Here is a 13,251-nt window from a genome sequence, read left to right on the forward strand (position 1 = left end):
GTTACAATAAAAATTTAATTTCGAATTTGATTTTTTCAATTATAATATGAGTAAATTAAAATCCAAATAATCTGAACTGTGATATTAAAATTTAGTGAGAATAATATAACAAAACTTTAATGAGTGAAAAATACAATAATTCTTAGAGTAATAATAAATGTTAGATATAATAGATAAATTAATGTAAATATTAAATATGTTTGAGTGCTCCAGTAATTATTTTTCCATCATTATCAACAACATAACACATTACATATTCTATATACTTTTTATTATTAATTATGAAAACATACATTGTACAAAAGTAATTATATAATGTGATTAGATACATACTAGTACTATAAAACTTTTTAGGAGGGAATAAGGAAGTGACATGTGACAAGTGATGATGTGGAAAAAGTTTAAAACATAATATTTTTTTGAGAAACAAATAGAGTGTAGATCAGTCATTGTAACTTTGTAAGTCTGTGGAACTGTTTGGAAGGAAAAATGTACTAACATGTGACACGAGTCTAATGATGACATAATCAAGAGATTTTTTATTACATATTAAATAAATTTAGTATGACGTGTAGCCATCGCACATAAAGGTCCAATACCATATTGTTTGTTTTAAAATTATTAAGAAATGCAACAATGTATTTAAAATTATTATAATAAGAAAAATGAATATATAGTATAACCATCATAAATAAAGGTACAATGTCATGTTTTAAAATTATTAAGAAACACATTAATAAATTTAATATTATTATAAAATAGAAAAAAATATATAGCATAAGAATGTACTCACGAATCACGAAGGAGATGAAACCATTTTGAAAATAAAAAATGAATGAGAAATTGACACGTGACAATAAATAAATAATATGCGATGACCTTTTTATTATATAATTAACAGATATAAAATTTACATATAACTTTAATCTCATTTTTTAGTATTCAATTTTTTCCCAATAAATATTTAAATTCCATTAAATGAGAGGACATAGTTTTGGGAAATGTAATTAGAAAAAACACATTACATATAAGTTGTTGTCGTAAGCTCCACCGGAGAGGCAAGTGAAAGAAAGAGAAATTTGATGATAAGAACAGCTTCTTTTGGATTAAGTGCCATGAACATCACCTTCTCTCATTCTTCTTCTTCTTCTTTGTTCACTTCTTCAACTCCATCATTGTTACTCAAACACAACAATGTTTCCTTCTTCTCTTCTACTACTCCATCTCCTCGTGTTTCACTTTCCTCCCACGCCGCTAGGCTTCAAGTTCTCAACCCCATTGTTGAAATCGATGGTATACCTTTTTTCCTTCACTCCCCTTTTCTTTCTTTTTGAAAAATAATCCATTTTTTAATTGTTTATGGATAACCCAACAACAACAGAATAATATCTTCCTTCATTTTCATTGCATAATTTGCATTGCATTGCATTGCTGTTTTTGTTCATGATGATTTTCTTTGTTATTTAGGTGATGAAATGACCAGGATCATATGGAAGATGATAAAGGATAAAGTATGATTATATTTTTCCAACAATGCTATCAACACACTCTTTTTAAGGATTTTAATCCTTTCAAGTGAAAGAGAGATAGACAGAAAAACTATAAAAGGAATTGCTATCTCTCTTTTCCCACTTTCTACAATACAAACTTTATTATTATTGGTGGACTCAATTGTTTAATACATAAAAGAGTGTTGATAGCATTTCTCTTTTCTTTTGGTTGTTTTGGATCTGCTTTTAACTTGAACAAATGCCTTTTGTGACTGCAGCTTATATTTCCTTACCTGGATTTAAACATAAAGTATTTTGATTTGGGGGTTGAGAATCGCGATGCTACTGATGATAGAGTTACTGTTGAAAGTGCTGAAGCCACTCTCAAGTAAGTATTTTTGAATGGAAGCATCAAGCAAGCATAACGCTTTGGTTATTTATTGCTGATGAGTGATTATTGTTGTTGCTGAGATTAGATTGCATAGCTATGTCTCTTGAAAAGGAAATTACAAAGAGAGATTATATAAATAGAATTATACAAGTTTATGGAGGATGTATTAGAATTTGAAAGCCAAATATTCCAGGCTTATTTAACTTCAATAGTTTTCTAGGTGTTTCACAACAATTGTTTGAGGCTGTTTAGGAAATGCCTTATTTGATTGTCCATGGATATGCTTGTACTTGAGTATGTTTTTGAACAATTTGTTTAGGGTCCTAGCTTTGGGTGCATTCCCCTACTCTAACAGTTCTGTGCTGGTTAGGTTTCAAGGTTTTGTTTTACCACTTATGATAAAGAGATTAAAATTTTGTGGTAATGTGCTGTTTATGCATTTCTTTGGTGCATTTGGTTGGAGTCGAACACTCACATACATAGTTACTAGGTTCGCTCCTTAACCTTGCGTACCTCGGAATATGGCGTTTTGCATACTACATGCTAGGTTAGTCTTAAAAAAAATCTAGTATGTAAAAAGTGACGAACCACTTATCAAAATGAACCACATACTTGTACGCTTGTACCTATCCCAGTTCCTAGTAACTATGCTCCCATATTTGGGGGCGTCTTTCTGCCCTCATCTTTGGTATATTATTATGCTTTTTAACCTCTCTGTGGTTCTCTGCTAATGCCTATTTTAACAGAGCTGCTATTAGTTTCAGACTTGTTTAGGGATTGGGCAGCCTTGCTTTTTTAGTTTCTTTTCAACAGATCTATTTTTCTCTTTCTGCTTCAGAGGATTTCTTATCCCCTCTGAGCTGTTTTTCCCTATCTTCTTTTTAACAACATTTTTTATTTATTTTACAACTTAGTGTTTTGAACACCCTTTCCATTTATTGATTGAAGCTTCCTTGTGCTGCAGGTACAACGTTGCTGTGAAATGTGCAACAATAACTCCTGGTTAGTTGTACTACGCTTTGAATAGATCAAATATCTGTATCATGAGTTAATTGGCAACCTTGTATCATGCTTACTATTTTTTTTACATTAAGTGTCTTGTGCGTACATCTACCCTTCTAGACTCTACTAGGTGGGAGTCTCGTCCACTAGGTCGCCCTTTATTAAGTGTCTTGGTTTATTCTGTTATATAATATAATTAATCTACATAGTGCATGACAATGGAACCCTTGTGAATAATCTTGTGGGTTAATCATTTCTTATCACAAACATAAGATTGTCTTAACTCTACTTTATATTTTCAGATGAGACCCGAGTCAAAGAATTTGGTTTGAAATCTATGTGGAGAAGCCCCAATGGCACAATCAGGAATATTTTAAATGGTTTGTAATATACACGTAATATTGAATGCTAGCATCAAATTTTTTGAGATACTCAAGCAATCTATGTAGGATATTCCAAGATAGTACATGTTCTGAATCTGCTTATTTGAGCTTAGGTTCTTTTTTGTTCAAAATATTAGTTCTTTTCTAAAACATTTTAGTTACTTTCTAGGTACTGTTTTCCGTGAACCCATAATATGTCGCAACATACCCAGACTTGTTCCTGGTAATGTCTTAACTCAAGTTTGATCCTTAATGAGTTGAAATACTCTAAGCGCCAATTGGAACTTATTCTTCAGTTTACAGGGTGGAAAAAGCCCATATGTATTGGTAGGCATGCTTTTGGTGATCAGTATCGTGCCACTGATGCAATAATTAAAGGACCGGGGAAGCTTAAGTTGGTATTCGGTATGATAATTTCCATAGCCCTGCAAACCCTTTTGGTTTATGATTATTTAAAACAGTACACATGCAGTTTACCAAATTGTGTCTATCTGTAATTTAGTCCCAGAAGATGGTGATACTCCAACTGAGCTTGATGTTTACAATTTCAAAGGCCCAGGTGTAGCGCTTGCTATGTATAATATTGATGAGGTTAGTTTCATTTTATATTTTTGTGTGAATATGACATTATGTTTTAATTAAATATTGAAACACTTGCTTTTGTTATTAAGGACTTGTTTATTTAAACACTTAACTTTCTTAACGTACCAGTCTATTCGAGCATTTGCTGAATCATCAATGACATTGGCATTTGCAAAGAAGTGGCCACTGTACTTGAGCACCAAAAACACAATTCTCAAGAAATATGATGGCAGGTGATTATTATATTGCATCTTGTGGTTAGTTCATATTTTTAAATGTCACCTTTGTAAGACTTCTTTGCAATTCAGATAGCCGTTCTTCTTATTTGTTGTTACTGGAGATGAAATTTACAGTTTGGGATCATTACAGGTTTAAAGACATATTCCAGGAGGTGTATGAAGAAAGGTGGAAGCAAAAGTTTGAAGAACACTCAATATGGTTTGTTTTCATGTTCATGACCCAATGTGCTTTGGTGCATTATATATACATTTGTATGGCTGACACTCTAAGTGGCTTCAGGTATGAGCATAGGCTAATTGATGACATGGTGGCATATGCGGTCAAGAGTGAAGGTGGATATGTTTGGGCATGCAAGAATTATGATGGTGATGTCCAAAGTGATTTACTCGCTCAAGGTGATATACATATTATCTTTTGTGCCCAGTGATTCTGATTAGGGCCCTGTTTGCTTAAGCTTAAAAAAGAAGTGATTTTTAGATTGTGTTAAAGAAGTTTTTGCTTTTCATAGAGTTTGGTGTAAAGCATAGGCTATGTGTTTAGTTAAAACCATAGTAATCAATTTTTACTTCAAAAGCTACTCGTTAAATTGTTGAAGCTACTTTTACTTATAATCAGAAATCATATTATTTTGAGATTCTGATTATTGAAATGCCCAAACACACTTCAATATCTTATAAGTGTCGCTCATGAAAAAAGTAAGTAATTTTGTTGACAAATAATCACAAACCAATGTACTCTAGACCCATTCTTGGACCCAAAGTCTCAAACTGTAAAAAGTGGTTGGCTCAATTAGTGTGTAATCTCGATTTTTGGAAGTGGGATCATGCTGGCTGCCTAAGCTCTGTTTACTTTCGTTAACTGGATCTTCTCATTATTGCTAGCTATATTATCAAATGAATTAACTTTGATAACAGAGGCATTATTTTGAAAATTTACCTATATACAGGTTTACTGAATAGTTACAGTAATACAAACAAGAAAATGACCTTAATCTGAGAGAAAAATAAGCAATTGGCAACACCTACTAAATTACTACCTCTTGCTTTCATTTACATAGGTCATTAGGACTATATTTGTGCATAGCAGGAAAGCGTTAAGCACTTTTTCTTGTCTTCATAATGAAACAATAATATGATGAATGTCGAGAAATCATAAAGGAAAGAGGAGTTTATCCTTGTGTCTGATTGTTTGTTACTTAAATATTGAAACTCATGTCTTATTTTGTGGGTTCATGTCAATTAACCAGGATTATGTGTCCATTCTGTACGGTGGTTAATTTTATTTATCAGTTAAATTCGAAAGAGATAATTGGAGTCGTGAATAATTCTGACATGGCTCCTTGTGTGCAGGATTTGGCTCCTTGGGTCTCATGACTTCTGTGCTGGTATGTATTAGTATATTATCCAGGATTTCTTCATCAACATTGCTATGTCTATGTTGGTAATTTGATGTCATACTTTACTTTTCAACCATCATTTTGCAGTTATCTTCTGATGGCAAGACATTAGAAGCTGAGGCAGCTCATGGAACTGTAACTCGACATTTCCGGCTTCATCAAAAGGGGCAGGAAACTAGTACAAACAGTATAGCTTCCATATTTGCATGGACACGAGGACTGGAACATAGGTACATTGTTTGCTTGATTCAAGAAGTTATAAATTCTTGTCATAAACTTTTCCTTTAATAATCACTCAGCATTTCCATGGCTTTTGTGACATTTGTCTCTCTCTTCTATCATGTGATTTCTTTAAGCTGCTGGTTAAAAGCAGAAAAACTAATCTTTCATGATTCTGATTTTTTGTTTAAATTTTTATCCAAACAATGTTCCTTGTTTTAAAACACTTCTTTTACAAAATAAGCATAAACAAACACTCATAATTGGATAATTGCAATCTCTTTTTAGTGCTATACACAATGAAAGTAGCAACTATGTTTGATGTCTGGAAATTAGGAAATGAAATTCTATGTGGCCTCCCTCTTTTCACTTAAGCAATTTTCCCCACTGAATGGTAAGCACTTCGTATATTATTTCAGAAATCTACCATAAGAATGGGAGTCCTAGTGTTTTCAAGGTTAACAAGGTTATATTTTTTTAGCCTTTGGTGATAACTAAGTAATTATCCTTGTTGCGCCCTTGTTTGAGACTTTGAGTAACTTGGATGCCATTTAGATTATGACTAAATTAGATTCGTATTTTTTTTTTCATTTTCACCCATCCTTTTTCTTTCTAAATATATGTTATCGACATGATTATGATATACTGTACTAGGGCCAAGCTGGATAATAACGAGAAACTACAGGATTTCACTCATAAGTTGGAGGCTGCATGTGTTGAGACAGTGGAGTCAGGAAAGATGACCAAAGATCTTGCACTTCTCATTCATGGACCTAGGTAAGTGCTTCTCTTTCTTTCTCACCTTTGCTTATGACTTACTCATTTGGATATTTTATTATTACAATCTTTTAAAATTCTGTATTCCAAATTTTAAGGTGAAAAAATTACACCGACTTTCCTGAAATTTTGGCTTAATTACACTCAACATCTCTTTCGTTTCAGAAATGATACCAAGTTCACTTGATATTTATGTTCTTAAGTGGGTGCAAGTGTAACAATAATATGAACATGAAGGAGTGATTGTAATGATAGCATAAACCTCAAAGGGGTAAGGGTAATGACCCATAAGCCTTAAGGAATGAAGTGAAATGACAACACAAACTTCAAGGAAGGTCGTGCAATTTTGGAAACACAAGAGGTCAATATAATTAAGTCAAACTTTAAGGGAAGTTAGTGTGATTTTCCCAAATTTTAATTCACTTCCTAATCCATTTCTCCAACTCCTACCATGAAGCAATTACTACTTTGAGATTCTATCATGTTATGGAATATTTGGATCTTGAAAATTAAGATAATGAATTACAATACTTAAATTCAATATTTTCATTTAGTTCTAATACAACAATAACAACCAATCCTTAATATCATTATATAAAGTCGGCTACATGGACCAAACAACGTCATGAGGCTCTAATTTAGCTTGTTTCCATGGAGGAAAGAGGTTACATTTTTGCGCATAAAATATCTGTAGCTAAATCGTATGTTTATTTGTTGGTACGTTTGCATTATGTGCAGGGTATCAAGGGAATTTTACTTGAACACAGAGGAATTTGTTGATGCTGTGGCTCATAATCTTGAGAGCAAGCTCCAAGGGACTGCATTGGTCTAAGCACTAGCTTTTGCCTAGGGAAGGAGGAACATAAGTTAGAAAAGCTTATTTATTTAAGCATTCATATTAATGTTAGTTGAAAACCTGAGAATTAGACCATCCATTTTTTGAGACTTGGGCTGGTGGCTTCCCCATTCTTATACTACCCTACCACAGTTACACACATGGTTGAAACCAGTGAATTTTGGGAAGGTATAAAATAGTTTTTACATGAACAAAAATGCAGGTAGAGAAAAATATGATTTTGATTGCTTTTTTCATAAACCCTTTATTTGGGCTGTGGGTGAAATCTGGAAAGGTGTCCAGAATCAAGATCAAAATTTTCAAATAACTATCTGTTTTTGCTTTGTTACACCTTGCTTTGTTATGTCTACACTCTAGATAGCTTTTTGCACCAAAAAACGTTTAGACATGTTTTGTAATGTGCCATCTTAGTGGGAGCTATATTTGTTGTCCCAAAGTTTGTATTACTCCATGTACTCCTATTTTCACATTGGTTAGAAAAGTAGAACATGTATTTAATATATATTAACTTTATATTTTATGACTAATGAGAATAAATGGATATACGAAGTGATACACATCTTGAGATACATATCTTGAGATAGAAGATGTACTCTCTCATCTTATTTGTCCCAACTATGGAACTCATGATAAGAGTAAGGAGAACACTTTGACCGAAAATGACACAAAAAACCTTGCATATTGAGTATTAAAAAGAAAGGGATCACAATGGTTGAGAATTAATGGGAATTATTGATGAAAGTTATGAACGATGTACACCTTTCCTCTTCATCCATGTCCACAACCTCCCAATCCCAATGTGAAAAATACGACAAAGATGTCAACTTCCAAGATTATTATATTTCCAAAATAAAATTACATGCAGTATGTTTTAAACATTAACCTCCGACAACCATCTATGTCTATTCACATTCAGAGCTTGACTACTACAATAAGGTATTGCACTGATTACTGAATACTAGACCACACACAACATTTGTCAGGTCCACTATGGCTACGCAATTGTGGTCACAAAATAATGCTTTCCAATATGAAGAACATGGAGGAAATATATAGCTACAAACTTCCATGCCAATTGTCTTTACTTCTTTTGTTGTAAATCGTGGGTTGTCCATCCTTAGAAGAAGTCACATAAAGATAAAATTGCAACAAAAATTAATCATACACATCTGTTGTCTCACAGTATATCCTATAACTTGTGATTCATCAAACAAAATATATTTAAGTTAAAATTTAATTATTAAATATTTTTCTGAATCAATCAAAAACCCATAACATCTGAAGTGACACAAACTGTAGAACAACAAATATGCTCCAAAAATAACTATCTCAAATCAACAAGTTATAATAATAAATTAGAAGAATTGGAAATTATACAATTTTTAGAAATAGAAAAAGTAAGGCTCAACATTTCATTTTCCTTAAATATTCATTTCAACCTCACATATTTTTTAACATTATAGTTTAGTTTCTCGAAAATTGAAAAACCTAAAATAGTCTCGAACAATTTTAAATATTGGTCAAATTAATCATTTTTAGCATATTTTACAAAAGATAAGGATTAATTTGACCATAAAAATGATTAATTTAACCACAAAAAGACTAATTTGATCCATATTTGAAATTTTGGGGACTAAACTGATAAGATAAAAAAATGAGTGATGAAATAAATATTTACAATTCATTTTTTTCAAATCAAAATTTATTTTTATTCTTTATACTAATTAAATGTATTAATTATAATTGGAAATGTGTGATTAGTACATTGTAGAATAATAATAAGTACTGAGAATTAAAAAGGTGTTTAATAAAAAAGATGCAAAATATATCTGGTCTTGAATGTTCATGCAACAACAACAACAGCTATGTCTCCTTCTTCAATCTCTCATTTTCTCTCTGCAACAACTAACCCCAAAATGCATCACACCTTTCCTCTTCCACCTTCTCTCTCAACGCCACGTGTCATCCCCATATCCAACTTCCCTCTACTCTCTCATTCTTCTTCTTCATATCATTCTTCTTCTTCTTCTTTACTCTTCACTCCTCAAAACTCTTGTCTTTTTCTCTTCTTAACTCCAAAAATTTCATCTTTCACACTCCACGCTGCTTCTTCTTCTGTTCCTGACTCTAAAAGTGATGAACCCATCAAGCCAACTTCTACTCTCATTCATAACTTACACCTTGGAGCCATGTTTGGAACTTGGTACCTCTTGAATATTTACTTCAACATCTACAATAAACAGGTTCAACATCTACAACAAAATCTCAACTTTTGCCTAATTTGATTACATAGCTCATAGTTGCAATTATTTGGGAGTGCATGCACTTAAGGAAATGCAAGCATTATTCCACACTAGTTTTTTGATGCTGTCCTTACTTTTCTAAATAGTAAAAATTCCCCTTTTTGGGTTTTCTGAATTGTAATGCACTGGTTGTTTATTAGGTTCTAAAAGTATATCCATTTCCAGCAACAGTCACAGCATTTCAGTTTGGCTTTGCCACACTTATGATTAACTTAATATGGACTTTGAATCTCCATCCCAGACCCAAAATCACTGGCTCAAAGGTAATTTGAATGAAAATGGACTTGTCCATTTTGTGGTGTGTCAAACTTGAATGGGGATCCTCTGTCCCGGACCAATCAATATTTGCCCACAAAATTTTATATTAATTTTATTTTACAAAAATAATATATTAAATCTACATGTCTAAATATAAGTAGTTGTGATAGATTGGGGACACCAAATTGGGACAGCTGATCTGCATCCGTTAAACTTGGACAGAGATCACACATGTACCGGATGATGTCCCACTCTCTGTCTCAAACCAATCAATGTGCTACTTTTTACTATTTTTTGTTTTTAAATTTTTTATTTTATTCACGTGTCAATATGTGATTGGCTTGGGACAGGAATGAGACACCGTTGGGGACAGATGATCTCCATCCGCCAAACTTGTCTATTTTGTGGTGGTAATTTGAATCTTCAACCTAATTTATTTATATTCTCATAGCTTGCATCAATCCTTCCATTGGCTGTGGCTCATACAATGGGGAACCTTTTGACCAATATCAGTCTTGGCAAGGTTGCTATATCATTCACTCACACAATCAAAGCTATGGAACCTTTGTTCACTGTTGTTCTTTCTTCTCTTTTACTGGGTGAGGTAATGTTCGACATTTTTTCTTAATATTGAATTTTCTTCATTGACAAACTAGGATGCTCTATTGTACTAAATGTTGCAGAGATGAGGATCTAGTATTGGATAATTGGACATACAAGACAAGATAGGATTATAGATAAATGCACTTTAATAAAGTTACAGTAGCAACTACTGAGAAAAAGATTACAAAATCTCGCATTAGATGATTTGAACATGTAGGTGGTACCAATATTTATAGGTAATGTTGGACTAAGAAAAACTATAGGGAAAACATTGGTGTCCTGGTCTATGTATAATGTATTTGACCCCACCAAGTTAGAAATGGCTTCGGTATTGTTTTGAAATTTTCTTCCTTGCCGCTCTGAAGGCATAGAACACTTTTTTGTTTGTATTTGCATGTCAGAGAAACTTCATCTTTAGGTTGCCATGGGCAGTTTATGTGTATCAAGAATGCTAGCTTCTATGTAGCCCTTCCAATGTTCCACCATGGCATGCAATGAATAAATTATAGGCCTGTGGACCATGCATGTAATGAATCAGAATTTCTATTTGTAACACCTTTAAATTGATGATGCAAGACTTGGTATAATCTATTTTTTTGACATCAGAACACATAGGTCATGGATTCATCATTCCTTGTTAGCAATTTCGGCATGGAAGAAATGTATGTAGTGAACAGAGTTGTTTGAACTCGATAGTCATGGTTGTAATCTTGAAAAGGAGAAAAAGCAAATATGGAATTTATATTTAAGGATACGAAATCACGTCTTGCTGACCAAATGCTCCGTGCTGGTGAACCTGCATCATGTGCATGTTAATTTACATACTTTATGTAGGATGTGGTAGTCATGAATGTAAATAACAGTTATATGTGCTCTTTTGCATTATAGTCAGTGCTGACTTGTGATGCATGTACACCCTATGCTACTTATTCATGTGAAAATGAAGGATAATCTAATTGTTTTAGTGACCTAACTTTCATTTTTTATTCTTAAATGATCAGAGGCCCACTTTTTGGGTGGTTTCTTCCCTCATACCAATAGTAGGGGGAGTGGTACTGGCATCAATGACTGAAGTCTCTTTCAATTGGTAATTCATCAAACTGAAGATATTACATGCCTTGCGTGATTGTATATTAAGAAATAGTTCTGCTGCTGAATATAAAACATTTACCAATTTTTGTTCAAGGGGTAATAATGTAATATTGTTGTGATTGAAATGTTCCTTCTCGAAACAGGATTGGTTTCAGTACTGCTATGGCATCTAACCTTACTAACCAATCACGGAATGTATTGAGCAAAAAGCTGATGACCAATGAAGAGGTAATGAACTTCCTTGATCTATACATTGTATCAACTATATCGTTTTTATGGGGTACTTACACAATGAAACTTTTTAATCGTCGTATGTGAAGCAAATTAACACATTACTTATTAGATTTGTTTTAAAATATCCTCTTAAAAATATGAGACATCACATGAAGTTTGTTCCTGACAGGAAACTTTGGACAATATCAATCTCTACTCGGTTATAACCATCATTTCCTTTATCCTGTTGGTCCCATTTGCTATATTTTTGGAGGGTGTCAAGTTCACTCCTTCATACCTGCAATCTGCTGTATGTAAATGATCCATACATCTTGTTTGAATACTATGCTTGATTGTTCTCATCTTTTCGTTATTTATGTGACCGAGGATGAGAAAACTTTTGACTAAGATATAGCATGTTGTATTTTCCTATGCAGGCAAGTCAAGGACTGAATGTTAGAGAGCTATGCATGAGATCAATTTTAGCTGGATTCTGCTTTCATGCATACCAGCAGGTGAGGCCTTTCAAAATTCTAGTGTTGTTTTATTTTACTCTTATGGATATTGGAAAAGTGTCATGAGTAATTGTGATTAATGTATTTTGGTGTCAGGTATCATATGGAATATTAGAGCTGGTGTCACCTGTGAGCCACTCGGTTGGAAATTGTGTGAAGCGTGTGGTCGTCATAGCCTCTTCAGTTATCTTCTTCCAAACTCCTCTCTCACTCATTAACACACTTGGTCAGTGACTCTCTCATGCCCTATATATTATTAACTTTCATTATCATCCACATTCACCGATAATGCAAGTGTTTTTTACCCCGTCAGTGTATCATCCATGATTCATATGTTAACCCTTAGTTATGGTGTGGCTGTGAGTGCAGGAACTGCTATTGCACTTGTTGGAGTTTTCTTATATTCAAGGGCAAAGCGGATAAAACCAATATTACCAAAGACAAAGACAGCATAACTATTAGAATGAAAGGAAACCAGGGATAGGATAGGAGGGTAGAAATATAACTTTATCATATATTCTTACAAATGGTTTTTCTTGTACATAATATGCTTCTTCAACCAAAGTTCTGCTGGAAGTCCTTAAATTTAACTATAATATATCTGGCTATAGAGTCAGTTCATCAATTTTTTTTTTTATAAAACCAAATCAAACCACTTTGCAAAAAGTAATACATCAAAAGTCAGGTATACAAACAGAGAGGAACATGGTCTGATATTTTTGTACCATCATTTTACATAATAAAATAATTTTATGAACTTTATCTTCACTGTTGTCTTAACATACACCACCTGTTTCATATGTATCACCATCAATGGGTACCTCAACTTCATACTCAATCTCTCTTCAAACACAACAGCTACTTTTTTCACTAGAAATTTAGAGAAGGAAAACCATGGGTAGATTGTATTTTGAAAGTATGTTTAAAGTTT

The 13,251-nt window shown here is 33.0% G+C and overlaps 2 protein-coding genes across 3 annotated transcripts; both read left to right on the forward strand.

The window, feature by feature from the left end:
* Nucleotides 1,041-7,856, forward strand: LOC109335306 (isocitrate dehydrogenase [NADP]-like). The gene is made up of 15 exons (XM_019571439.1): nt 1,041-1,293; nt 1,468-1,511; nt 1,769-1,878; nt 2,846-2,883; nt 3,186-3,263; nt 3,436-3,489; nt 3,570-3,671; nt 3,769-3,857; nt 3,978-4,081; nt 4,218-4,286; nt 4,368-4,483; nt 5,438-5,472; nt 5,572-5,714; nt 6,358-6,480; nt 7,219-7,856. The coding sequence occupies exons 1-15, from the start codon at nt 1,083-1,085 to the stop codon at nt 7,310-7,312; spliced, it is 1,410 nt and encodes a 469-aa protein (XP_019426984.1). The 5' UTR covers nt 1,041-1,082; the 3' UTR covers nt 7,313-7,856.
* On the forward strand, nt 9,163-12,945 carry LOC109335170 (phosphoenolpyruvate/phosphate translocator 2, chloroplastic-like). Of its 2 annotated transcripts, XM_019571271.1 has the most exons (10): nt 9,163-9,338; nt 9,375-9,579; nt 9,780-9,902; nt 10,349-10,501; nt 11,502-11,587; nt 11,736-11,820; nt 11,996-12,115; nt 12,243-12,320; nt 12,417-12,546; nt 12,690-12,945. In XM_019571271.1, the coding sequence occupies exons 1-10, from the start codon at nt 9,202-9,204 to the stop codon at nt 12,773-12,775; spliced, it is 1,203 nt and encodes a 400-aa protein (XP_019426816.1). In that variant the 5' UTR covers nt 9,163-9,201; the 3' UTR covers nt 12,776-12,945. The 2 variants fall into 2 exon arrangements, with proteins under 2 accessions (XP_019426816.1, XP_019426815.1); XM_019571270.1 differs by having other exon boundaries at nt 9,163-9,579.

The sequence above is a fragment of the Lupinus angustifolius genome, chromosome LG20 (assembly GCF_001865875.1).
Source record: "Lupinus angustifolius cultivar Tanjil chromosome LG20, LupAngTanjil_v1.0, whole genome shotgun sequence".
Taxonomy (NCBI): domain Eukaryota; kingdom Viridiplantae; phylum Streptophyta; class Magnoliopsida; order Fabales; family Fabaceae; genus Lupinus; species Lupinus angustifolius.

Coding starts and splice junctions, on each gene's coding strand:
- LOC109335306 (XM_019571439.1), top strand. CDS start 1,083: ATGATAAGAACAGCTTCTTTTGGATTAAGTGCCATGAACATCACCTTC. Junction 1,879..2,845: donor AGTGCTGAAGCCACTCTCAA/GTAAGTATTTTT, acceptor CTTGTGCTGCAG/GTACAACGTTGCTGTGAAAT. Junction 4,082..4,217: donor CTCAAGAAATATGATGGCAG/GTGATTATTATA, acceptor GGATCATTACAG/GTTTAAAGACATATTCCAGG.
- LOC109335170 (XM_019571270.1), top strand. CDS start 9,202: ATGTCTCCTTCTTCAATCTCTCATTTTCTCTCTGCAACAACTAACCCC. Junction 9,580..9,779: donor TCAACATCTACAATAAACAG/GTTCAACATCTA, acceptor GTTGTTTATTAG/GTTCTAAAAGTATATCCATT. Junction 12,547..12,689: donor CTCACTCATTAACACACTTG/GTCAGTGACTCT, acceptor CTGTGAGTGCAG/GAACTGCTATTGCACTTGTT.